Raw genomic sequence first — 26,665 nt, 5'->3', positions numbered from 1 at the left:
ACCCAACCCCACTATGATGTTATATAGCATCAACGGAGGAGAGGTCGGGAATGTAAAATCTCTTGAAAAGCCTACGAATAGGAGGTTTTGTTCCTCCATTATGAATCTCGTGCTCACGTAGTACTTGGTTCAAAAAAGATCCACCATGGGGAATTTTGTCCTCCAAACAGCGTTCCATCCCAATTTCGCAAGGAGAGTTGTAATGACATCCTTAGATAATCTGAATTTTTGGCTCCGTGACTTTTGGATTGGCAAAATGAAGCTTTATTTTTAAGTGGGACGTATCACACATTTGAGCTATTACTCGCTCACCAAAACTTTTCTATCATATGATTTAAGGAGCTTGAGAGTGACTTCAGAAATGAATAATTATCATCGAATAAGTTGGGATCCCGGCCACGGTTTTGATTAATGTTACCAGCCCCAGCTTGGGATATATTTTTCACATCCAACCGGGTGTGCCATTACTCGCCCTTTAATATTATATTTCATTTCCTTACTTTTATTTTTGTATGGGGGAAGTGGATTTCTCAAACAAGTGATATTTGGCGGGACTTAGTTAATTTGTAGCTACGATAATTAATAAAGGAAAAATGATATACGTGTACCTTGTGTTTTAGTGAAATACCGAGTTTAACTTTTGGTTTTCAAAAACGTCGAGTTCATACGCGCTGTTTAACTAAAATGACGAAATTATACCCTGAAATAGAAAACAATACCACGAATCTTCTTTTTATTGAATTTTTATTGAGTTTTCATTGTCGTTGACTATAATATTTATATGTAAACACTAATTATCTTTATTCATTCACGCCATATATGTAATTTATTTAGAAACTACAAAATAAACAAGAGTCTCTTAATCGTGAAGAACACAGAAAAATGCAAAGAGATAAAAATCGACAGTTGATAGTCATCAAAATCACATATTCGAACAGAGAATTCATGATTCAGAGTTGCAATTCGAACACGGAATGAAGTCATCTCTTGGGAGATATGAATTTTATTATTTAATTTCAATTTAAGGCTATTTTTATTTCAAAATTAGGAATTCGGAAGTTAGGGTACTGGTTTGGACTTCATTCAATTTTTCTTATATAAGATAAAATGGAGATTTGTGATATTGTTATCCATTTTAGGGTATAATTTCGTCATTTTAGTTAAATAGACAGTATGAACTCGACATTTTTAAAAACAAAATATTGAACTCAATATTTCACTAAAACACAAGGTATATATCTGTTATTTTCCCGATAATAAATTAACTCCTAGGTGATAATATAAATTAGTATAAGACCCATTTATGAGTAATAATAAAATATTTAGAGATAAAGGAGAATATTCTTTTTGTGTTGGAAGTAGTATAAAATAAAATAAATAAAGTTTGAATAAAATAAAATGCATTGATGTAAATAATAAATATACACCATTTTAAATACGAAGATAACAGTAAATTGACTTTTGCTTCTTTACTCGAATAAAATAAAATGCATTGATGTAAATATACACCATTTTAAATACGAAGATAACGGTAGATTGACTATTGGTTTCTTTCTTTACTCGATTACATTTACTTTTTTCCTAAAAAATAATATTACACTTACTTTACGATAAATATTAAATTTAGATTACTAAGCCAAACTCGATTTGAATTTTTTATAAAAAAAATATATGAATTGAGTCGTTAATTTTGCCGTTGCTTGGAAGTTGCTGGTCCCAACTTTTCCTTTTTGGCGTTGTCTTTCTTCTCCTTCTCTCCTCGACTTTATCCAACTTTCAAATGCAATGCAATTTGTTGCTTTCGAAGAATTCTCAAAATGCCCATAACACCCCGACAAGCAAAAGTCACCAAAATAAATACTACAACAGCTAAAAAAAAAAAAAAAAAAACTGACAAAGCAACAAAAGCAATCCGAACTCCACAACAGAGCTATGGCATGTGTCAACAGTCAACCCATGACAAGAGAATAAAACAGCGTGACAAACTGATATAATTATTTCAGTTATACACTTTCCACGCAAATTATACACACGTTCAAGGTTCCATTAATGAAATAAAGCTGAATAAATGACTAGATGCAAACATGCGAGGAAAGCCCAAAGTCTCTCTGTTCTCATTCTCTCATTACAAACAAATGTTCATGTTCATCACACTTTTGGAATCAAACACAATCAGCAAGAAAAAAAAAAACAGAATAATTAAAAGGACTATAAAAACAGATATTTCAACAGAATCTTCTTTGTTTGTACGGCTTGATTTCCAAATAGTATCAAAATCAAATGAGCATCTTCCATTCAGAAACAAGCATCCAACAGACAGCAACAACACACAGCCGCCAAACTGCACAAAAACAAAATCAAACATCAGATTCAGATTGAAATATCACAAGTCACAACCACGAAACAAATTTCAATGAAATGAAAGCAATAAAATAAGTAATAGTAATAATCATGTATTTGACATTTCAGCACGATATGGTATTCCAGTTCCTCTGTTGAAAATTATAACCAATCAGCAGAAACGACCAAAAAAAAAAAAAAAAAAACCAGTTGTATTAAAAAAAGGGTCTCGAGTCATTCTGTAATTATGTTCACAAACGAAGGGCTTTTTGGGAACAAAAGCCGGCCAATTTAAAAAGCGAACGACTCAGTCAATCGTTCAAAACAAACAAACAAACAAACAAAACAAACAGGCTAGTTTGTTGAGATCGTGAGCTGTGAACGGAGTCAGACTCGCGCCAAACTCGGCACAGACGATCCAGATCGCCTCAGATCTGAGTCACCGAGTCGACTCGGAAGGATTCAAATGGAGAGAGAGAGAGAGAGAGAGAGAGAAAGGAAAAGTACCATCCCTCCAAGAATCCGCCGCTGCTGTTCTGCTTTTGGTGCGGCGGAGGCTGAGCGTACTGTGGCGCGTATTGCGGCGGATATCCTTGCTGCGGATATCCCTGCGGCGGATATCCCTGAGGAGGATATCCCGCCGGCGGATAAGCGTCCTTCGGATATCCCTCTGGCGGATAGCCTATCACCGCACCCAAACACCCCCAAATTAAATTTAAATTATAAAAACAAAATAAAATAGATCTGAAGAGAAAGAAAATTATAGACAGAGATAGAGATTGGTGACCTTGTGGGGGAGGAACGCCGACGGGAGGTTGTTGCTGGTTGTAGTAACTCATTTCAGAGAATTCAAATTCAGAGTGACTCTGAGAGAGAGAGAGAGAGAGAGAGAGAGAGAATAATGAAGGATGTGTTAACCTGTGTTGAACAGTTTATTATTATTATACTACCAAACCAAACGGAGGGCATGTGATTTGAAAACTTTTCCACTACGTTTCTAATCAGAAATAGCTATTCTCTAATTAAGAAGCAATTACAACTTTTCTTAAAATAAATTAATTATTTGTTTCCGGGGGAGGTGGAATTCGGACGCTTTTGTTTGAAATCCAAAATTAGGTGACGTCTGTCAACTTTAAATATTCAAACTTAGTGTATATATTATAAATAAATAAATAAAATTTATATAGGGGAGCTAGATATATAATATTGAATGTGATCTATATAAAAAGTTTTAACAAAATAACTATTTTATACAATTTAGGGTTTTAAACAATTTATTTACAAATAAAAGCATTAGAGAATCCGTCGTCAACAAAATGCATAGAGAATCCGTCGTCAACAAAATACAGGTATATATATAATATTTCATTAGATGTAACTTCATAAAAAAATAATAAACTCCGAGTCAAAGACTCAAAACTCAAAACTCAAATGTGTGCCGATTATTTATTTATTTATCTTTTGGCAAAACAATGCCAGACCATGTGATAGTTATTACCTCGAATGAGATGATAAAATGCAAAATTGTTTTCATAGTTTCGAAATTGCACTTTTTTCTTTTCTTTTAAAGACAGGTTTACCTGAGAAATTAAATGGGTATATTAGCCTAAACTTTCTGCTTTCGTAACAACCAAGTTTATGAATCACATTGTCCAAGGATAAAGTCCACAATATCAAACCAACAAGAATCAGAAGTAAGACAATATTAGAATATTAGCTCAAATAAAAGTAAGACAATATTAGAAGATTAAAACTATCCAATAGACCAAAATCAATTTCTAATAAAAGTATATTAACAAGAACGGGTAGCTCAATTAAAATATCCCTCTCTTCCGAAAATGAGAAGAAGAGTTCGAAATAACCGTGAAAGCAATTTACTCAAAAATAAAAAATCAGCAATATTACTAATAATATCCACAATAATAAACTCTACTTCGATCGCCAGAATCTTCTTCGTCTTGACTAAGTTCGCCACTACTTCACAATCTGTTTGCACCCAAATCTGCGTAAATCCATTGGTAATAGCCTTTTTTAGACTCCGCTAAATGGCAAAAGCTTCAGCCACCAAAGGGCAAAAGTATTGAGCAATATGAGTAGTATAGTTATAAAGAAGACAGCAGTCATATGGACATGGTATATTGTTCTGTCGGTTTTATACAATCCACGTCACCACCAAGATGAGCCCGAGATCTTGTGTGGATAAAGGTGAGCATTTCAATGGTTAAAATTATAATCAGTCGATTAATTTTTATTTTAACCGATTAAAACTAATCGATCGGTTAATTTTAACCGCTTGTTTTGGTTAAAATTAACTAAGCAATTCATTTTAACCGGCTATTTCATAGTTAAGCGTAGTTAACAAACCACCACTAATTAATTGGCAATCATCACATAGAATTATGTTTAGGAAATAACATACATCAAAAAGTTAGAAAAGTTGCTACATCACATCAAGAATGGAAAGAAGGACATTAGGTGGACATTATCATGTCAAGCTACAATAGCATCGATACAAAATCTTAGCACAAAATGATAACATTGAATTCAGTGGTAGGAGGGGATTCTTCTGGGTAGGCGTTGTAGAATATTGACGACGGAGACGTTGTCAATGTGGATTCTTATTCGTCGTTGGCGGTGTTGGATGACGATGTTAGTTCTTACTCGCATCGAAGCATAGCTCCATCTCATATTCAAGCCTAATAGAATGCAAAAACATGTATGAGCCCTTCTAATAGTAAATTAAAAATTTTCCCCGGGGGCGAGCAGTGGCAGTACTCCCAAATCTGGAGAACGTATAAGTTAGAGAGAAATTATAGAGCGTTACTCTTTGAATTATTTTCTAGAGCTATAAAGTTAAACATTTAACTTAGATTGATCTTGATGATTAGGCACAAAATATTATTGTTGTTATTATTTGCCTTTTTCCATCTGTTAGAGAGTACATTACAACTATAATCATGTGATTTGTCATGTTAGATCTTGGCTGGAATGTTTTTTCTTTCTTTCTTAAATTAAACAAACTAATTTATTATTCCATTTTTAGGTGAAATGGTACTTTGAAATAGAATAAACCCCATGTGCAAAACCACTTCCACTTTTCATTAGGAATGATTATGAGACACAATAATTGCAAATTCTAGACATTTATAGTGAAATTGTCACAAGTACTATCATCACATAGCCAATTCTCATTATCCACCAAAACCATAATTTGGACAAAAATACTAGTAGATCCAATGTACAAATATTTGTTTGCCCTTTAATCAAAATTTTCTTTTTCTTGGAATAAACTTTCAGATTTCAAACACATCTCACGTTCCCTTCTTCATCTTCTTTTCTCTCTCTTCGTCCTTCCTTCTTCGACCTAACCTGTACGAACAAAATATATTGTGATTCGCGAGGCGGAGATGAGCGATCGGAGTTCGTCGACGGTTGACGTGAAATATTTTCTCTTTTCCCTCTCTCTCTCTCTCTCAGCCCATTATCACAGTCCTACACTCTCTCTGATTCCTTCTCATGTCATATTCTCTCACGTCGCGACGAAGATCGTCGAGGAATTCGTCAATGGCGTTCTCCTCGAAACTCCAGCTCCTCCAAAACCCCCTTCATATCCCTCCCAAATCCCTAAACTCGGCCTATCTCCTCCTCCGATTCCGCCGCCGACGATCGGAGCTTCTCTGCCGGAACTCGAAGCCTTCCTTCCGTCGTCGCCAACGGTGAGCTGCGTCGCCGCATCCTTCTTCTCCCACCCCGGGATCTGGAGCTCTATGTTCTTCTCCGGGCGGCCTTCTTGTTTGTGTATCGCAGCTGCGTCTCCAGAAGGTCCACCCTCGGCGAGAGCGTCGTACACCGCTTCCTTCGACGTCGAAACGTCGGAATCGTTTTCCGAATCCAATCGCTGCCGGTTAAGGCGGAGTCTCTCCTCGGTTTCTTACGGGAGAAATCCTTGTCATTGTTGTCGTCATCTTCGTCGTGGAGGATTAGAGACATGAAGCCGAGCTTGTCTAAGCCATGAATCAGCCTCTCCCCGATGACGATGACGATGCTTTTGAGTAAAGCGAAGTTGTCAATTTTTGATATGTTGGGCATTGGCATAAATTTTAGGATCTTCCCTGTTTATGTTCCTTTGTTGTTTTTTGTTATCAGTTGTGTGTGCCGTTAGAGAGCTCATTGATGTTTTGACATGATTTGGTGATTGAGAAATGATGAATTGTTATATCTCTCTCTTCACTTTTTTTTTCTTATTCTGATTTCTCATATATTTGTAGGAAGATCATTTAATAGTTATGAAGTCTCTATGATGGCCGTTGAGTCATTGTTATGCCTGAGATTGTTTATGTAAAAGTTCCATTTGGATAATTCAGTGCTTTTTTGTTTATTCAACGATTTAACGTTCTCAGTAGAAGGAAAAAAACCTCAATGGAGTTTGATCGTTTTTTTCTTCTTCTTTCGTTTCATATAATTGTTGACAATTATGACAACAAATCATGTCGATTGTTGACATATATATGTCAATTGTTGACAAATATGTCAACAAATTAGGTCAATTGTTGACATTTATGTCAACAAATCAACCAACTTTCCAGTATTGTCATTTGTTGACATATATATGTCAACAAATCATCAAAAAAACTTAGATTTAAAGAAAAAAAAATTGATTTCTTGACACAAACGAAACTCAAACAAAAAAAATTAGAAAAAAGGGTAAAAATTGTTTTAAAAAAAATTATTCTCTTTCCTATTTTTACTAGTATTTTTGTTCAAATTATAGTTTTGGTGAAAAATGAGAAAAATGCTATGAAATTATAGTACTTGTGGCAATTTCTCACATTTATGTGTTTAACTCTTAATGTACTCCTTATCAATTTGAAACTCAGAGGTACACTGTTCGTAGTTTGTTTATACAAAACGAGAAACCTATTTTTACACTAAAATCTTTTCCATCTTGATTTGTCACATGAGCAATGTTAATAAAATAGTATGTGGGAACAAAAACAATTTGCATAAATTAAATCAAATAATTAAAAAAAAAAGAAAACAATAATAAACAATACGAAAACATAACAATAAAACCGATATAAACTTTAATCGGTAAGAACAAACACAAAATGAAACAAAGGAAGCGTCAAGACCCGTTGGACGGGTTCCTTGAAACTTTTTACCGCCCTCTCACGGATACCAGATTACTTGAGCGACAACCTCGCATGATACAATGTCGGAACAAAACAAACTATGAACCACAAAGCGAACTAGAACCACGACCATAAAACTACCACTAGACTACGAAGAAAACAAACAATTTCGGAAATGGAGAAAGGAAGCTTAGAAAGACGTGTTTTGGTTTGCTCAAATGAGAGCTATGGTTTACTTTTTATAGGCAATGCATGGAGCTGTTTCAACGTCCAACATTAACATCCGACCAAACATTAAGTGTGTGTTGAAGGCAATGATTACAAACTGTTAAAATGTTTCACATGTTCACACATTAACCTTCTCGGTTACAAAATCATTCAGCCTTTACAAGATCCTTTAAGGGTCGGTAACAACAAATAAACCGTTGCACTAAGTGCATGGTTACAACACCAATTAATTAAAATAATTTTATTTTATAAAATAAAATAAAATATGAAGGAAAAATTTAGGAATTAGGCCCAATTCAACTCGGCACAGCACGATCGGATGGCGACGCGCATGTGGTGGACATGGGCGTGCCTAAGCCCTTGACTATCTACAAAACTAGACCACATTTTAGTAAAATGTCAAGTTTAATCTTTTGTTTTAAAAAATGTCTAGTTTATACCCTCTGTTAAACTAAAATGACGAAATCATACCCTGAAATAGAAAATAGTACTACAAATCTTCTTTTTTATTGAATTTTTATTGACTTTTCATTGACGTTGACTGTAATATTTATATGTAAACACCATTATCTTTATTCATTTGCACCATATATGTAATTTATTTATAGAAATTTGTAACTAACTAAGTCATCTTAATCTTAACGTTTGGAATTTAGCCAACGTTTGGAAAAATTTATGGGAAAATAGCCAAATGAATGAGGTGGCAGTTGAGGTAATGGGTTAAAATTCCAAATGTGTCCTTCAATCAATTTAGCGATTTTTTTTTCCATAGATTCATCACTTTATCTCTATCTTGGTATTGAATTCGTCACTTTCTCTCTCCTAATTTTTTCAAACATTTTTTTCATCAAAAATTCAAAAATCCATATCTATCTCATATGAACTCGAAATTGAGTGATTCTAAATTCTACAGATTCGTGGCTCCGAGATAAAATAATTTTTAATACCATAGATGTAGAAAAATCATGTTACTGCCTTAGATAGGGAAATAACTGAAAATTTTCAGAAATAAAAAGTCATTAGAAACACACGTAAACATGACGCATTAAACATGATTTTTCATCAAACACAATGGACCTATTTTTTAAGATCTCGGCGCCACGAATCCGTAGGATTTGAAATCATTCAATTTCGAGTTTGTATGAGATTATGAATTTTTGAAGTTTTTATGAAAAAAAAATGTAGGAAAGAAAATAGGAGAGAGAAAGTGACGAATTTAAAACCATGAGAGAGAAAGTGACGAATTTAAAAACTAAGGTCATAAAAGTAATTTTTAGTAACTATCACTTATTCCACCTAAGCTGTTTGGCTATTTTTCTAAAAATTTGCAAACGTTGGCTATTTCCAAAATATGAATATTTTTGTTGGCTATTAAACTACGGTGCCCTTATTTATATATAAAAAACAATAGTATCTTGAAGATCTCGGCACCACGAATCCGTAGGATTTGAAATCATTCAATTTCGAGTTTGTATGAGATTATGAATTTTTGAAGTTTTTATGAAAAAAAATGTAGGAAAGAAAATAGAAGAGAGAAAGTGACGAATTTAAAAACAGGAGAGAGAAAGTGACGAATTTAAAAACTAAGGTCATAAAAGTAATTTTTAGTAACTATCACTTATGCCACCTAAGCTGTTTGGCTATTTTTCTAAAAATTTGCAAACGTTGGCTATTTCCAAAATATGAATATTTTTGTTGGCTATTAAACTACAGTGCCCTTATTTATATATAAAAAAACAATAGTGTCTTAATCGTGAATAACACAAAAAGAGGCAAATGGGTAAAATCGACAGTTGATAGTCATCAAAATTATAGAGTCGAATAGATAATCCAGGATTTAGAGTTGCAATTCGAACACGGAATATAATCATCTCTTGGGTAAAACTATTTTTATTTCAGAATTGGAAATTTGGAAGTTAGGGTACTGGTTTGGATTTGATTCGATTTTTCTTATATAAGAGTTAATATCAATAAAAAGGAGATTTGTGACAATGTTATCTACTTTAGGATATAATTTCGTCATTTTAGTTAAATAAAGGGTATGAACTCGATATTTTTGAAAATCAAAAGTTAAATTAGACATTTCTCTAAAACAGAGGATATAAATTGAAAATGCTCGCCCCAATTTTTTTTTTTTTTTTTTTTGAAACTTAATAAGGTTTAGTGAAGGAGAAAGAGATAATGGAGACGAGAGAATTCAACAAACTGATCAAGATTTTCTCATCAAGCAAATGAAATAAATAAAAGTTAACTAGTATACGAGAGAGAAAAAAAGAAGCGAAAAACGAGATGGGCTAGTTTTAATTAATCGGCTTATCACATGTAATACAAAACTTTAGTCTACGTGAGAGTAATCAAATTCTCTATTACTCCCCACTAAAGATATTCTTTAGAGACATATTGGACAAAATAGCCGTAAAAAAGCGTCAAAAGTGGCTTAATGAGCAAATAACTAGTTGATGACGCGTGCGAATTGATAACAACTTTAGAACACTAATTTGAACACAACCTCTAAGAAAATGGTAGTCAACGTCTATGTGCATAATATGCTCATGTCAGAATGGGAGGCTAGATGATACTTGGTCGTCAAATATCAAAAGGCCGCTAAAACTAGAGATACATGATAGAAAAATGATTGAGCAATTGTTGCAATCAAACAAGTTCGCTGGATGTAGTTCCTAAGGCCATGTATTCATTTTCAGTTAAAGATCTCAAGACATTAGATTACTTTTTTTGACTTCCATGAGATCAATGTGTCGCATAAGAACATACATAAGAGATCAATATGGTGCCAAGGCCTGGTTAAAATATTGGGGCATGGAGTCAAGTCAACATAGATGGATAATGAAAAGGCTCATTCTCATAAGAGATTACATCAATCAACTTATGTGGAGAAGTTACCGTGATTGAGATGTGGCTCAATATGTAGCAATGACAATCTTTGAGACGATGTGGCAGTTTAGATGGCCTTGTGGATTTGCGAGCACGTTGAGTAACATGTGGATCACGGACAAACAATCACTCACTACAGTCCGAAGGTCACTCGCCCCTCAAATGAGCCCTTGTTCGCCAAAATAGACCTTCACCCACTTCTGTTTCAAGCCTTGACTTGCCAAAGAACCTCGTCCGATGAGTAGGTTGTCACTTGCCGAACACCAATCACCCATCGAGTAGGCCATCCCCTACTTAACATAAGGCTAACTCCCGCTAAACAAATAGTCTCCCTCGCCAAGTGGATATTCAGCTTTTTTTTTTCTACGGTAACCGAATGATTTCTCACCAAATGGGACTCTCGTCCCAAAACAAATATCTCCAAACATGTCCGCCAAATGAGCTCTCGGTTGAGATTGCTCAATGTCCGGTTTCTATCCAAACGCACTCACCCATACCTTGCAAGCTAGCCCCTTGGACTCCTAGTCTTCCTCAACATTTTTGTTAACTATGAATACCCCCATGACACAAATTTGAGGCAAAGGTCTCTCTTTCTCTCTCTCTCTCTCTATATATATCTATCTATGTCTATCTTTCTATCTATCGGTAAAAAAATTTATCACGAGTCTCACAACTCACGACTCTCCAACAAAAGCAATAAACCCTAAAAACTGTTTAAAATTGTTCTACTTGTCACATACTGTGTGGATCGTCAAAAGTCGGCATCGTGTCAAATAGCAGTGCTCATCTATCTATATCTATCTTTCTATATATATATATATATATATATATATATATATATATATATATATATATATATATATATATATATATATATATATATATATATATATATAAAGGACCCCAGTTTACACTTTCACTTGGTTTAATATTGAACGTCAGAGTGTTCGATATGATACCCCTTACACCCAGCAACACACTTAATTTTTTTATTACTTTAGGTGGCACAGTAGTACTAGACCAACTTTCCAACATTTATGCATAGATTTAATTGTCTTTTCTTGAGACTCTTCATAGATCGTGACATATTGGGTCCATAATTTATAGTGACTGTATTTTCAATTTTAACGTAAAGACGGTTTTGATGATCTATTTAGTGAAAGTAACATCTCAGATCCGTGTTTTTTTTTTTATCATACATGTGGTTTTAAGTCTTGATTTTGAAAACAATATTAAAACCCTCGTGATTACAAATTTTATAATGTTAATATATATGCTTTTAAAGGATACTAATTTATTTTGGGAAAAAAAATGTAGTCATGTACGTATGCATCAAAATTCCTATATTTTAAACTTCAACCATAATTTAAGAGTTATTTCTAATGCAGTATGATGATGGCTTGTCTTATAAGGTCTCAACCAACCTTAGCAACTAAGTTATTTCCACAAAGCACAAGCATATTGCGACTTAGATCATTTCCGAATTTTCCAATATTGCCATTCTGAAAAAGAAAAAGAAAACGAAAGAAAAGGTTTGTCAATAATCCTCAACTACAAGACTAGAAGTTACTCAGAACTATATATATATATATATATATATATATATATGTGTGTGTGTGTGTGTAGGCAAACATGTGATTATAGCTCAACAAAAAACACAAATCGAAAGCTGTATATGGTTGTTGCACCTTCTATTTACTGCTTGAAAAGGAATGCAAGAGTTTTCTATGCATGGCTAATAACATCGCATGCTTTGTTGACCTTTCTTTTTCTAATAAATTAGTTCGCATAATTAGTTTTTATTTTCTTCGTTTCACTTCCTTTTAACACAAAAGAAAACTGTAATGTGTTCGATCAAAAGCATGCATACAAGTAATTAATTTGAATAGAAGAAACAAAAATAAAAAATTAAAAAACTACACAGACTAACTAATCTCAAACGTTGAAACTACAAACTAGCTAACATTTTAAAATTTTAAATAAAATAGCTAAATTTAATGACGTAACAATTAAATCAATTTTTAATTTCAATTTTATCATTTTTATATAATTAATGAAATTTCATGTTGTGATCACACATTTAAACTCATTTGCTCTCTCTTTCCCCGGATGTCGAATTAATTATTATTATTATTATTATTTCTTTAGTATAGTTGAGGATATAAATGAAAGCTCTCATATTTTGTTATAAAACATTGTTTTTCTTCTATCGTACAAGACCATTATTGGTTCCATTAAATTTATATTTTATCATTATAAAAATATTATTCCGTAATAGACAAATTTGATCCACTTTTACCTTGAAGAATGAAAAATAAACATGGTAAACTAAATATGTTCACAATTTTTTTTGAAGTCCCTTAATCAACATTTTTTTTTGCAGCATTTACGACGTAATGGGTTTGAACCCACAACCTTATTTTTTAGAGGTGATTTGAAAATCAATTATCCAATTTTAAAATTAATTATCAAAAAAATCGGCTATCCGATTCAAACCAATTTATTTTCTTCCAATTTTACAACAACAAATGATCTAGTCGTATGTTATGATGTATCTAAAACCAAACTAGAGAGAGACATTTGGATGGTGAGAGTAGGGGTGTGACTGGACTTTAGAACGCTTGCATGGGAATAGGTGGGACCCAAAAAAATGCTCTTTGGAGAAGATGCATTGGTTTTTCTTTGCTCTTTAGTTATTTTTCTTACTATCCCAAGGAAGATTTGCTCTTCTATTTTGCTGACACGACTCAGGTGTAAGGACCATTAACTACTAGTGAGGGGAGGGTAAAACGGACCATGAACTAATTGGTTATTATTTTCATTTTTTTAAAGACATACTAGATATTTCATATATTATTTTCTGAGCGAAACAAATTCACATCTTATTTTAAACTTGAAGCATGGCGCTATAATTAACTACCAAATTAAACTTTTTTTTACAACGTCTGTTATTTCCATTGCCTAAAACTTACTATAACCTAAAAAAAACAAGGTTGGTTGAGAAGCTCATCACCACTTTCGCTAACAACAATTTGTTCGCCAAACTTATATTAAGGATTAAATTACATTTGACCATTCCCAAACGGTAATTAAGAGTACTGGTTTTCATTTTCTTCTTCTTTTCAAAATAGTCACCGATTGACTTTTGGACCATTCCGAAAAAAAAAAAAATTGTTTGTGCATTGCATTATATTCATAAATAATACTTTGGTAATGCAATACTCCATCTATTATTATTATTGTTGTTAAGGGAGTTAGACGAAAATGAGCTAGAAAAAAGTTTACAAAAAAAATGAGAAAAACAAGAAATGAAAAGAAGTCCAGTGTGTGGTTGTACGGTTGGTGGTGGACTGGAGAGAAGAAAGTAAACCAAAAATGGCAAAATAGCATTAGACTCATAAATAATATCGCCCCTAAGCTTTCCTCAACTGGTGAAAATACACTTTTTTTGCCTTTTCATTTTTCCCTCTCCTTTTTGTTTTTGTTGGAGTTATTTATATTTTTCTCTTTTTTTCTCTGCAACGAGTTGTTTCTTACACATTGCGCGTGATTCTCTTCGTCTCTCTCTCTCTCTCTCTCTCTCTCTCTCTCTCTCTCTCTTTCATAGTTGAGAAGAAGCGCAGAGAGAGAGGATCGGTAAGATGACCGGAGGTCCGTCGAAAGTCGACGTGTTTCTGCCTCATCCAGTCAAGGAACAGCTTCCTGGAATACATTTCTGCGTTAATAGCTCTCCGCCATGGCGTAAAACCCTCTCTCTCTCTCTCTCATATTTTATATATACTCACACACATTTATATACGAGCATTGCTCTGTTTTTGTGATCATTTGTTCGTACCAAAAAAAATATCTCAATAATATTCATGCCGAGATTGTGTCTATTTTAGTTTTAGTGTTTTTTTTCTTCTTCTTTCTTTTGGTTCTCGCTGCGTTTCACTAGGTCCTAAGCTGAATCCTGGTGCCTTTTTTTTTTCCCTCTTTCTTTGATAATTTCTGTTGTGATTGTCCAAAAGAAAAAAGAAAAAAAAACAGTGATTTCTTTCTTATTCCTTTTGTCGCTCTTTTTCTTGTTAGAGATTTCCATTCGTTATTTGCTCTGTTTCGTTAGAGGAAAAAACATGGGGATTTCAACTGAGCCTGTGATACATTATATATGTGTGTGAGTGCATATAATAAAATACAGACGTTAAATCCTTATAGCTGAATTAGCAAATTGATGTTATACAATAATTGTCTCTTTCTGTGTTAATTTTTTTTTTTTTTTTGAAACTCAGCTGAAGCCATACTGAAGGGATTTCAACACTTCATTGTAATGCTTGGAACCACAGTTTTCATTCCCACAATACTCGTCCCTCTCATGGGTGGTGGCAATGTAAGTCGCGAATCTAACATATATACACAGTTCTCATTCTATATTATATGAGATGTGCTTGGTCACTTTGTGCATTCCATATCAAATGCCAATTCTATTCTGTGGTCCGAAAAATGTAAATAAATAAATCAGGTGGAGAAAGCTCAAGTGATCGAGACTTCGCTGTTTGTTGCTGGGATGAACACTCTCATACAGACCCTTTTCGGGACCCGTCTTCCGGTTGTGATGGGAAGCTCGTACGCTTACATCGTTCCGTCCGCAACCATCGCTCTCTCCACGAGTAGGAATTATATTTCTGGCCCGTTCGGAGATAATTCTCGTCAGGTCGGCCTAAAGCTTTTTTTTCGTCTTTTGTTTGGTTATTTATAGAGCACAAAATGGTTTTCGAGTCTCTTTGTTGCCATGTTTCGCTAAGTACTCTTTCTTTCTCGGACCATTTTTTTTTTCTTTTGTAGGTGTTCAAACAGTCAATGAGAGCCATCCAAGGCGCTATGATAATTGCATCGCTGGTTCAAGTAATCCTAGGATTCTTCGGCTTCGTCAGAATCTTTGCGAGGTGGGATTATAAGAAGTTCTTCTTGAAAACTTGTTTGATGATGTTTGAGTTCGTGTTTTTGTTGATTTGATCGAAGATTTTTCCATCCTTGTCGCGTGACAGGTTTCTTAGCCCTCTTGCTTCCGTGCCTCTTGTAACGCTGACCGGGCTTGGACTCCTATTTATTGCTTTTCCAATAGTAAGTGACTTCATAATCAGATTGCTTGCGGCCTAAGATACAAGGAATTAATGAATAAGAAACGATTCAGAGAAATGTGTACATCGCGTTGTTTTTAGGTGGCAACTTGCATTGAAATTGGACTCCCCGCTTTGATCATCTTGATTCTTCTATCCGTGGTTGGTAACATGTTTTAATCACTATTTTTATATTAATGAACTGTGCAAAGGGGAATTATGAAATGGTTATGCTTTCAAGTTTCTCTTCTTAAACCTGTGATCCTATCCATTTCTTCATCATCTAATGTTTAGCGAATTGCTATGGCAGTACATTCCGTTGGTGTTGAGATCGAACAGGAGGGTCTTTGATCGCTTCGCTGTTATATTCACAGTCGCGATAGTTTGGGCATATGCAGAAATTTTGACCATCGCTGGTGCGTACGACAACACATCTCCGGCCACTCAAACTAGCTGTCGTACTGATCGTTCCGGGCTTATTAGCGCAGCTCCTTGGTTAGCTTCTATCAAACCTTTTTTTTTTCCTCACTCCACTGGAACAATTATATGATTATTTCCAAAAACAACATCTTCAATACGTGCAGGATAAGGTTTCCATATCCGTTCCAATGGGGTACGCCCACTTTTGATGCCGGGGATGTTTTTGCGATGATCGCCGCCTCTCTCGTTGCTGTCATTGAGGTGGAGATTAAAGTCCTGACTTGATTTGAACTGTAAAATCTTATGAGGAAATAACATCATTTTTTTTTTGTTTTTGTACTTGGTATCGGTTTTGGACAGTCAATCGGAACGTTCATTGCGGCTTCCAGGTACGGGAGTGCCACGATCCCACCGCCTTCGGTTCTCAGCCGAGGCGTCGGCTGGCAGGTAAAAACTTGGTAACTTCGCATAGCGAGAGCCAAAATATGGACTTGAGTCATTTAGATTAGACTGAAGAGTTAATCAGAATAATACAACAAAGAAGAATAAATAGACAAAGGACGAAAAAAGACTAAACAACCCTTACATAATATGCGCATCACCTATGGTTGAATGAACTCTTTTCTGTGCTCACTCCTCTTTTCGATGCACTCTGATCGGTTTGTGTATAAATTTCAGGGAATCGGAACGCTGATGGCTGGCTTGTACGGAACAGGGAGTGGCACTACAGCATCAGTGTAAAGTCTTACTTGACTCGAGAAAATTCGCAGAATGTCACACTTAATTGTAAAATTCCAAATATTTGCCTCGATCCTTAATTACGTTATTCGACTGTTTTCCGTAGCGAAAATGCAGGTCTTTTGGGATTAACGGGCATTGGAAGTAGGAGGGTGATACAGATATCCGCGGCCTTCATGATCTTCTTTTCCATATTTGGTACTAAAAACACAAAAGATATATATATTCTTAATGAAAACATATGCTTTCTCATTTTTAATCGGTCTCGCTCTCTTCATCGCTGCCAGGAAAGTTCGGCGCAGTTCTTGCTTCAATACCATTGCCCATTTTCGCGGCATTGTACTGTGTTCTATTCAGTTATGTGGGTAAGCATACTTTTCTCTTTATCACACCACCATGTATTTCCTTCTTTCTTTCATGATCCAAAACCTAATGACATTAATTTCTTTGGCTGTTGCGATAATGATCAGTCTCGGCGGGTCTAAACTTCCTACAATTCTGCAACCTGAACAGCACAAGGACAATGTTCATCATGGGCTTCTCTATCTTCTTCGGCCTCTCCGTGGCTCAGTACTTCAACCAATACCTTGCACTATCCGGCTACGGTCCCGTCCACACTGGTTCCTTATCAGTGAGCCATCGCTTTCTTCTCGGCTATACCCTTTTTGTCCCCGGAACGCCTTGTTTACAATGACCCTTTTCTATTTGTTATTATGTGTGTAGTTCAACAATGTAGTTCAAGTGATATTCTCTTCGGCGGCCACGGTGGCGATATTGGTGGCTTTCCTCGTGGACTCGACACACGGCCGTGGGGACGGGTCGGCCCGGCTCGACAGTGGGAGGCATTGGTGGGGAAAGTTTCGGTACTTCAGCTCCGATTCGAGGAGCAACGAGTTCTACTCTTTGCCTTATAACCTCAACAGGTTTTTCCCATCATTCTGAGCTAGCTTCACACCCATGCTATATAAAGCGATGAAAGGCATAATATATAATTATATCCTTTGAAAGATTTTTTTGCATATAGAATATAGGTGTTGATGTGGAAGTAAAGCTACTACTGAACTGATCTGATAATAACAGTGTTTTTTACAGACTTATGAAATGGTCCAACTTTAGAGTTGTTTGATTTGATTGCTGATGGAATTATAATATATATGTATATCTGAAATGTTATTCCCTATCTTATGCTCTTATACATCATTTGAGAAGAATTAGGTTGCTTGTATGTGAGAAATACCAGTCAATGTTTGGGGTATTTTATTTTTGTTCCTTCAAAGTTCAAACTCATGCATTAAGCTAACAATCCTATTGTGGAGATTTGGCCTGGCCAAATATAGCTGTCACACCATTTTCGTAGTTTTACTTTTACGGTACCTTCTAAAAAAATGCGTAGTTCAAGAAAGATAGGAAAGAGGATACTTTGGAGCTGGGATTGCGCCATGATATAAGCATTAATTAAGCGATGGTGCTGTGTGAAGCAACTCTAGTGGGAAATTTGATCACTTGTCAATATTGGATCTACGAATGAAATGAAAAGAAGATAATTATTAAAAAAACATTTTCTGATCTTATTCATCATTTATTATTGCCAATGCTGTAAAGCAAGTATAGTGGACATGTGGGATTGCTTGTCAATAATATTTGAATCTACGAATGAAAGTTATAAACATGCCGTTGTTCTGTTCACCAGATGATATTATTGTTCCATGTCTTATTATTATTACTATTGTATTAAAAAAAATATATATATAGATGAAATTATAATAATAGCTAAATTATTTAAACGACTCATCTCAATTAAAATTATAGCTAAATTATTTAAATAATTACATAAATTCAATTTATGCCTGTGTCTTCATTTCATTTGTATGATACTTGCGCGCTTTAATTAATTTTAGATAGTTCAACTAGAATTTTAAAATTAAACATACAATCTAAATATATTAAACACACATAAAATACAAACCAAAAAACTAAATAGTAAATAAAATTAACCCTTATGATTAATTAATTTACTTAACGACACTGAAATAATCTAAGAGCAATCTAAATCACAACGATGAGGAATCACCAAAGCAATTTGAAAGACCAATTCGAAAAACTGATTTAATGAAACAGACCAATTCAAAAACTGATTTATTAGGAGAAGTGACAATTTTGTAGCTCATTGTCTTGCTCGATGTAATTTTCACTCTCCCTTTCCTGCTACATGGTGGAATGAACCACCTTCATGTATTGTTTCCCCTCTTTTGGCTGATTTGGCCATTGCCCAGTCTGGGTACTAATAAATAAACTACTACGGTTTTTTTTTCTAAAAAAAAGATAGATTTTTTCGTTATTGATAATTTGATTACACAGCCATAAACCAAAAGCGATAATAAAATCCGAAGCCACAAACCAAACAGAGGATAAAAAAAAACTAGGTTAACAATCGAAGCGGAATTGGAGAAATTAGTAAACTACATGAGCTGCGATGACGAAATAACAAATGAAAAATTACCAGGACAAGCGAAACGCCACAGCTGCGATGATGAACGAGAAGAAATGTGTGTTTGTCGCAGAAAACAAATCGCGGAGGTAGAATATGATACATGGGTATTATTGTCCGCTAAAAAATATGTGGGCTATTTTCCTAATAAAATGAAACTCTGGCTAGATCCTTATTAAACCTGGCTTGGCGGGAGGTAACGCGACTCCCGCTCCCGCCAAGCCCGGACTCCCGTTACCCGGACTCCCGTTACCGGGACTAACGGGAAACCCGTCCCGTTAATGAACGGGACGGTAACGGGAGTCCCGCCTAACGGGATTCGGACCCCGTTAGTCGTAAAAAAAAAAAGAAAAAATATTAAAAAAAAGATTTGAATGAAGTTAAATAATTAAATAAAAATATGTAATTGAAAAGATTTTAAATTAAGTGGGTAGAAATGAAGATTTAAATGAAGTTAAATAATTATATACAAGGACTTAATTGAAAAGATTTTGAAGTAAATGGGTAGAAAAAATAATAAAGAAGAATGTGAAATTAAAAATGGGCCTCCTAAAAAACCTCACCGACCCCTAAAAAGGTGCGACGGCGAGGAAAAAGAGCACCCATTTCCTCGTTAATTATTTGAAAATTTATCCCGGACAAGGGCCGGGATATCCCTTAGTTATACAAGTTAGTCTAACCATTTATGTTTACATTTGCGAAATCAACTTCAAAATCGTCAAGAATATCGAAGCACATGAATGTTTCTTGTGCTCGATTTCTATGTTGAATCCAATCCTTACCGCACGTCAATGCTTCGACCATCTCCGGTTTCAAGCTACATCTTCTATCGTCGATGATGCAGCCCGCGCTACTAAAAGCCGCCTAAGATGACACGGTTGAAACAGGGATGGTGAGGATGTCTTGTGCCATAGATGACAAGACCGGGAACCTCCTCGCATTCTGTCTCCACCAAACCAAGAGGTCGATGGCTTCGTCATCCGACCTGACCCAATCGTTCCGATCGTACTCTTGGATCTCCGGATGTGACCGTGCGTCGGTTGCGCTCGACCTCGTCTGACTTGTCCCAGCTTCTTGTTGTTGAGGCGATGGGCTGTAAGCGGGCGCGTTGACGAAGACATTCGTGTATTGGTGTCTTCTCGGATACTGCGTCTGTGATTGAGATGGTTGTGCTCGATATTGCGGTAGGAGTTTCGCCTCGTATACCTTGAAAAGATAAAAAAAAAAAGCTTGCACGATCCTCGCGAGATCAAGTGCAACGTAATCTTGGTCCATGAAATGGTTTCTAATGTATTTCAGAAATTTTTTTAAACCACCAATTTTACATCGGACGTCTAGAATGGCTCCAAAACCGTATAATAATGGAACCTTTCCAGCCCCCCAATATTTTAGAAACTTGGCTGTCATTGCTTGAATAGAATCTTGAAAAATTGTTTCGTTTTTATATTTATCAAGATGCACAGCAATTGCGGTCATAGTATGAAGACCGAGAAAAGAAGTAGGAGTGTAAACAGCAGAGAGATAACAAGTTTCTTTGTAAAAAATGTCGAGAAAAGAAACAAATGATTCTGTCATCCTAATATCATATTCGGTGATAGCGTTTTCGCCATGTTCGCTGTTAATGTAAGAAACAATAACATTGACGTAATGCTCGGATAAGAAGTTTGTCAACATGAGAAAGGTAGAATTCCACCTAATTTTGTTATCTAGGTGAAAGGTGCGTTCTTGGAGACCGTTTAGTCTAAGGCGTCTCTTAAGCTCATCTACTCTAGAGGTTGAACTATTTATCCAACTAATGTAATTCCTAATCTTGTTGATCGAAGGGTCATAACTAGCGGCTCCGGCTTGAACTATGAGGTTTATGATATGGGTAGCACAACGTTGATGCAAAAGGGTATCGTCAACGTTAAGTTTCTCATTTAACTCCCTAATCATGGCGTTGTTGCTTGTGGCATTATCTAAGGTTACAGATATAATCCTATTGGTCAAACCCCACTCACCTATAACACTAACTATGATGTCTAATATGTTTTCACCAGTGTGAGAACCTTCTATCCTCCTAAAGGCTATGATACGTTTGTTTAGGTTCCAATCGTCGTCTATATTGTGCACTACAACGCTCATGAAATCCATCTTAGATTGACCAGTCCAGATATCCGAGGTTAAGGCTACGTTATACCTACCAGATGATATTGTGTCTTTCATTTGTTCATTTTCTCCTAAAAACCATTTTAGGATATCGGATTTCAAAGCTTTCCTAGACATTATTTGAACGTTTGGAATTATAGAACTAATGAATCTAACGAAGCCTTGAGATTCGATATGACTAAAAGATTGATCGGTGGAAACAAAATATTCTACTAACTCACGTCTAAAGCTTACAGGATCGATGTGACTTACCTGGCTTGACGAGGCTCCAGATTGAGTCCCCTGGCAGTGCATGTGATGACTCCACAATAGCGACGTCCCGACTCTTGTGTTGTGAGCGCTGAAGATTTTGCCACAACTGTGACATTTTTCGGCTTTTTCCCCGTTCGCAATCACCTCTTCAAAGAAGGTCCACACAACGGACCTAGCACGACGTCGTGGTGGTTGTTGAGCACCTTCATGTTGTTGTTGTTGTTCTTGTCGTGCTCGTCGTTGTTAGGTCTCCTCTTGTTGTTCACGTTGTCGAGGTCGTGGAACTTGACTTCGAGGTTGAGGTGGTGGTGGTGGTGGTAGGTATTCTTCTTCTTCCTCCTCCTCCTCCTCCTCCTCCTCTTCTTCATTTGGATTTTGGGTTTCATCGTCATCTTCTTCTTCATTTGGATTTTGTGGTTTCACGTAAATGTTGTTCGAATACTTGAAATTCTTGAAAAGCCACTTCGGATGGCAGAAGTTGAGCTTAATAAGCTTGCTCGGGATCCATTTGAGGGTAATATGGGATTTGGGTGTTTGGAATTTCGGTGAATTCCGAATGGTTGAAAGTAGGAGCAACATAATTTTGATCGAAAGAGTATTGGGTGGTTGTGTCGGGGGCGTTTTGGGACAAGTGCAACCAATTTTCTTCAAAACGGTGCATTCGTTCACCTCGGGAAGCTCTTCCCCTTCGACCTCTTCGGTTGTGGGATGAGGATGCCATGAAAAATTGAAAGCGTTAGAGAGAATTTGAGATTAAAATCGAGAGAGTTTGAGAGAATTTGAGATTGAGATTGAGAGAATTTGAGAGAGTTTGAGAGAGTTTGAAGGAAAAGTGTGAAGAAAATGTATGAAATGGGGGGGTATTTATAGATTTTAGAAATAAATGGGTAAAAAAAAAAAAAATTCGGCCGAAATGGGTATAACAGCTATAAAAAACGGTAATAAAATAAACGGCTCTTTTTTTTGGGCCGTTGGATCAAAGATCCAACGGCCGAGATTTAAAAAAAAAAAAAAAAAAAACCGGGACTAACGGGATCACCGGATCCCGTTAGCCCACTTAACGGGACGGGAGTCCCGTCCGTCAGCAGTAACGGGAGTCCCGCTCCCGTTACTGTGCCTAACGGTAGCGGGGATTCCGTCCCGTCCCGCTACCGTTAGGCCAGGTTTAATCCTTATAATGAGGTACAAGATTGGCTAGTTACAACAAATATTAGTATAATTAAAAATAGAACAATACTCGTTTGCTTTTTAAATTAAAAAAAATTAAATAGTATGTCAAATTTTATGGATACAAAATTAAAACTCTATTTCATTTTTGCGAATATTATACTCTATTTATCATTGTCGGCTAGTCTAAAAAGAACTCGTTTTCTTAAGTGGATACAACAACTTAAATAAAAAGAATAAGATGGTATGTAGACAGGGTGCGGCAGAGGAGTGGTCCACTAAGCAAGGGGATGTGGGGGGAGACGACGACAACAACGACCACGTCGAGAGGGTCAGAGATGGAGGCATTGAAGGTGAGACCATATCTGAAGGGGTGACCACCTAATACGGTGACGGGATACTCAAGATCCACTATCGGAGCAAAGATCCGTTGCGAGGGGATGACACAGGCAAAATTCGGCAAAGTAATGGTCTAAAGAAGCTGACGGAAATCCTCATCTTCCTCTAGGTTGGAGAACATCGAGGAGCGGTGTCTCACTCCCTATAAAAAGAGAAACACGCGACTAGAAATCTGGCTTTTCATTACGTTTTGTTAATGGCATTTATGAATAAAAGCGCCATTAAAGCTATAAATCGTACTAACAAGCTTTTTTATATAAGAAAATGAATAAGATCGCCACTGTCAGTCTCGTGAGAAGAGCCAAAAAAAATTAATTATGACGTTTAAAGTCTAAGCACCATTAAATAAATGGTGATGTAGCTAAATAGTCAATTTAAAGTTATGAATTTGCAAAATATCGAAAGTTTGTCTTAATTTAGTGAAATAACCAAAATGTACTGTGAGCTGGTTAAAAAAAAAAAATTTGAACCAAAGATTAATTTTTTTGAAAGTGATAAATTGCTTATAATAATCGTCAAAAAATTTTGTCTTGGCTGTCAAATTTTTTTTGAAAACGTAAATTTGACTATTTTGCTGAAAAGTTAAAACCTTAAATATTTTGCTAATCAATAAGTTTCAAATGGTTATTTTGTACAATTTTTCCTTAAATAAATTAATATACTCTTCTAACACCATAGTCGGTAATGACGTTTAAAAGATTACCGCCATTAATTGTGTTAAAATATTATTGCCACCCTGGTCTAACCTCCCATCAGCGAGTGACAAATGGATTGGATAGATTTGATCGCGCCAAATGCTATTTGTCCAGACTCGTGAACCGCGACGATCCACTCACGCGTTGACACGTGGCAGTTCGTTGCCACGTGTCAACGCGTGAGTGGATCGTCACGGTTCACGAGTCTGGACAAAAATCAATTCCGAATAAATTAACACTAATAAAACTTTTAAGCCCAGCCACGCTGTATCCACGCGGGGCTTTGTGATTGGCTGAACTATTAATGGCGTTCTTTTCTAAATGCCATTAGATATTTATCGAATATAAAATTTTAAAACGAAATTGTATTATGTTCTTTAACCAAACAACAATTTTTTTTTTGCTATTGATCCATTAACTTCTTCGGGGCAAAAATAAACCCTCTTCTTTGCAGACACTAAGTTTTATTATAGAGAGTAAAAGAAAAAGATGAGAGAGACAGTGTCAAAGGTTTTATCTCCAAAAATAATTTGATATTATTTTATTTTTGAATAAATGACATTTTTGATCTCTCATCTTTGACCACTTTAAAAGTTGCACCCCGAACGAAAAAAAAATGCTTTATCAATCCTTTATGATAGTCATTTTTTCACTTTCAGTCCTTCTGTTAAAAAACCGTCAGAACAGATGAAAAATGGATCATGTGCTTATCATGTGCTTTTTAAATGAGGACAAAATCGTAATTTAATAATAAATTAAAAAACAAATCATATTACAATTAAAATTAATAAAATAAAAAATAAATAAAAAATAATAGTTAAAAGAGAACAGAGTAGAATATTAAAGAAATTATTTAATATACCATGGCCGATTCGCCGTTGGCTCTGCAAAATGACCTCCTTTCTTCCATGGCTCTGCAAGCCATGGCCGTCGATTCGCTGCCAGCGACGGAGGTCCGGCCCAACGCCTCTGAGCAATCCTCTCCGTTGGCGCAGAACCTTGTCTTGAGTGGATAAAAACTTGGTAAAATCTGTGAAAATTTATGCTCTGATTTTGCAGATAGGAGATAATGCTACGAGCGAAGCAGATCGGAGCTCTTTCCAACGGGGCCCGGTCGTTCTTCCTGAGCGGGACCCGGTGCAACAACGCTTCCGACGGGACTTCGTGTACGTGCTCCGAGGAAGAGACATGTGTGTCCCGGCGCCAGAGCCTGAGAGCGGGCTTGCGCCCGAGCCCGGGCCCACGGGGCCCGATCAGCCCAACGACGAGGATAAGAGTCGAAGCGTTCCTCGCCGGGCCGAGGAAGGAGGCCGCGTTGAAGCAGATCGTGTTGTCTCCGGTGAGCTACGCTGCGGCGGCGGAGAGCGGCGATGACGTGGCGGCGATCTCGGAGCAGTTCGTCAGGGAGGGCGTGGCAGCGGTCAACTTCCTCTCCGACGTGGTGGCGAACCACAAGCTTTCGTCGAAGGACGATTTTGGGATTCTCCACTCGACCAAGACCTGCATGGTGGACCCGAGCCGGGTGGTCTCAGGGGTCCGATCGACGGCCCACGTGAAGCGCTCCACCGCCGCCGCCCCGAGGCAATCCCCTGAGGCGAAGCCTAGTCGAGCCGGGGCTAAATTGGTAAAATCTCCTCCGGCCCAGAACGCCCCCGAGAAAGAAGAATTTCGCGAGAGCCCCGAGGCAAGGGGTCGGGGTCGGGGTCGGGATCGTGGAGAGGGTTTCGCGGGCCCTCGAGGGCGGGAAGTGGGGCGGGGCCGCGGAGGAGTCGCTCGGGAGAATCGACGAGCCGTTGGACGCGTACCAGGCGAACCAGGTCCTGTGCGTCGGTAATAATGGTGGTGGTGGTGTTGTAGTGGGGAGAGAGAGAAGATTTATTTATTTATTTATCTATTAAGAATAATTAGGAAGTATAATAGTTAAAGGTATTCTGATAATTTCCTTTTTTTTGTTCTACACGTGAGAATTTTCAGTCAATTTTAACAACAATGCTAACAGTAGGACTGAAAGGGAAAAAAGTGACTATCATAAAGGATTGATAAATCAGTTTTTTTCGTTCGGGGTGCAACTTGTTAAAGTGGTAAAAAATGAGGGACCAAAAATATCATTTATCATTTATTTTTTCTCAACTTGATTCGGTCCAAATATAAAATAAACAAAAACATTCCGGAAAGGAAATGTTGTATTGAATAGTTAAAATAATCGAAAGTAATCGTTTTTCGTAACTTTTTAATATTAACCACTGAATCTTCTAATTTTCATAAATAATCATTTTCAATAACACCGAATTTCAATAACAGTTAATCAAACTTCAATATTTATTGACCAACTTTCAATAACAGTTAATCAGATTTTAATAATCGTTAAACATCTTTCAATAGCAGTGAATCATATTTGAATACTAGTATAGTAAATGTATTATTGCCAAAGAGTAGAAGTTAAAAAGAATTAAGAAATCAGAGTGCTTGCTCCATTTACTTTAGGACCCCATATGCTTTATAAGTTTTTCATTCACAGACGATTGAGTTTGAACTTGATAGTGTTTTTTTGGAATAATTGCGACATTATTAGACAATTTTCTATTTCAAGTAGTTCAAAACGTCTATTGCCATCTTCAGTAAAAAAAGAAAAGAAAAAAAAGAGTAAATAATAAATAAATAAAAAAG

At 36.2% G+C, this 26,665-nt stretch overlaps 2 protein-coding genes across 2 annotated transcripts; one reads left to right on the top strand and one right to left on the bottom strand.

Moving 5' to 3' along the window:
* Nucleotides 1–1,964: 1,964 nt before the first annotated feature.
* On the bottom strand, nucleotides 1,965–3,334 carry LOC149389046 (protein CYSTEINE-RICH TRANSMEMBRANE MODULE 13-like). Its single transcript, XM_089621832.1, has 3 exons — nucleotides 3,128–3,334; nucleotides 2,848–3,022; nucleotides 1,965–2,341 (listed from the first exon to the last, which is right to left on the bottom strand). Exons 1-3 carry the CDS (start codon nucleotides 3,177–3,179, stop codon nucleotides 2,296–2,298), a joined length of 273 nt encoding a protein of 90 aa, XP_089477958.1. The 5' UTR covers nucleotides 3,180–3,334; the 3' UTR covers nucleotides 1,965–2,295.
* Nucleotides 3,335–13,913: 10,579 nt separating this feature from the next.
* On the top strand, nucleotides 13,914–17,975 carry LOC149389045 (Xanthine/uracil permease family protein). The gene is made up of 15 exons (XM_089622021.1): nucleotides 13,914–14,023; nucleotides 14,200–14,333; nucleotides 14,864–14,961; nucleotides 15,094–15,285; nucleotides 15,417–15,517; nucleotides 15,620–15,695; nucleotides 15,794–15,853; nucleotides 16,002–16,186; nucleotides 16,276–16,372; nucleotides 16,472–16,558; nucleotides 16,790–16,848; nucleotides 16,956–17,047; nucleotides 17,137–17,214; nucleotides 17,320–17,480; nucleotides 17,573–17,975. The coding sequence occupies exons 2-15, from the start codon at nucleotides 14,234–14,236 to the stop codon at nucleotides 17,789–17,791; spliced, it is 1,605 nt and encodes a 534-aa protein (XP_089478147.1). The 5' UTR covers nucleotides 13,914–14,023; nucleotides 14,200–14,233; the 3' UTR covers nucleotides 17,792–17,975.
* The last annotated feature ends 8,690 nt before the right edge of the window (nucleotides 17,976–26,665 follow it).

This window comes from Urtica dioica, chromosome 8 (genome assembly GCF_054948205.1).
Source record: "Urtica dioica subsp. dioica isolate 48M chromosome 8, U.dioica_male_clone48M_v1_H2, whole genome shotgun sequence".
NCBI lineage: Eukaryota > Viridiplantae > Streptophyta > Magnoliopsida > Rosales > Urticaceae > Urtica > Urtica dioica.
This window is presented reverse-complemented; position numbering and strand designations above follow the sequence as displayed.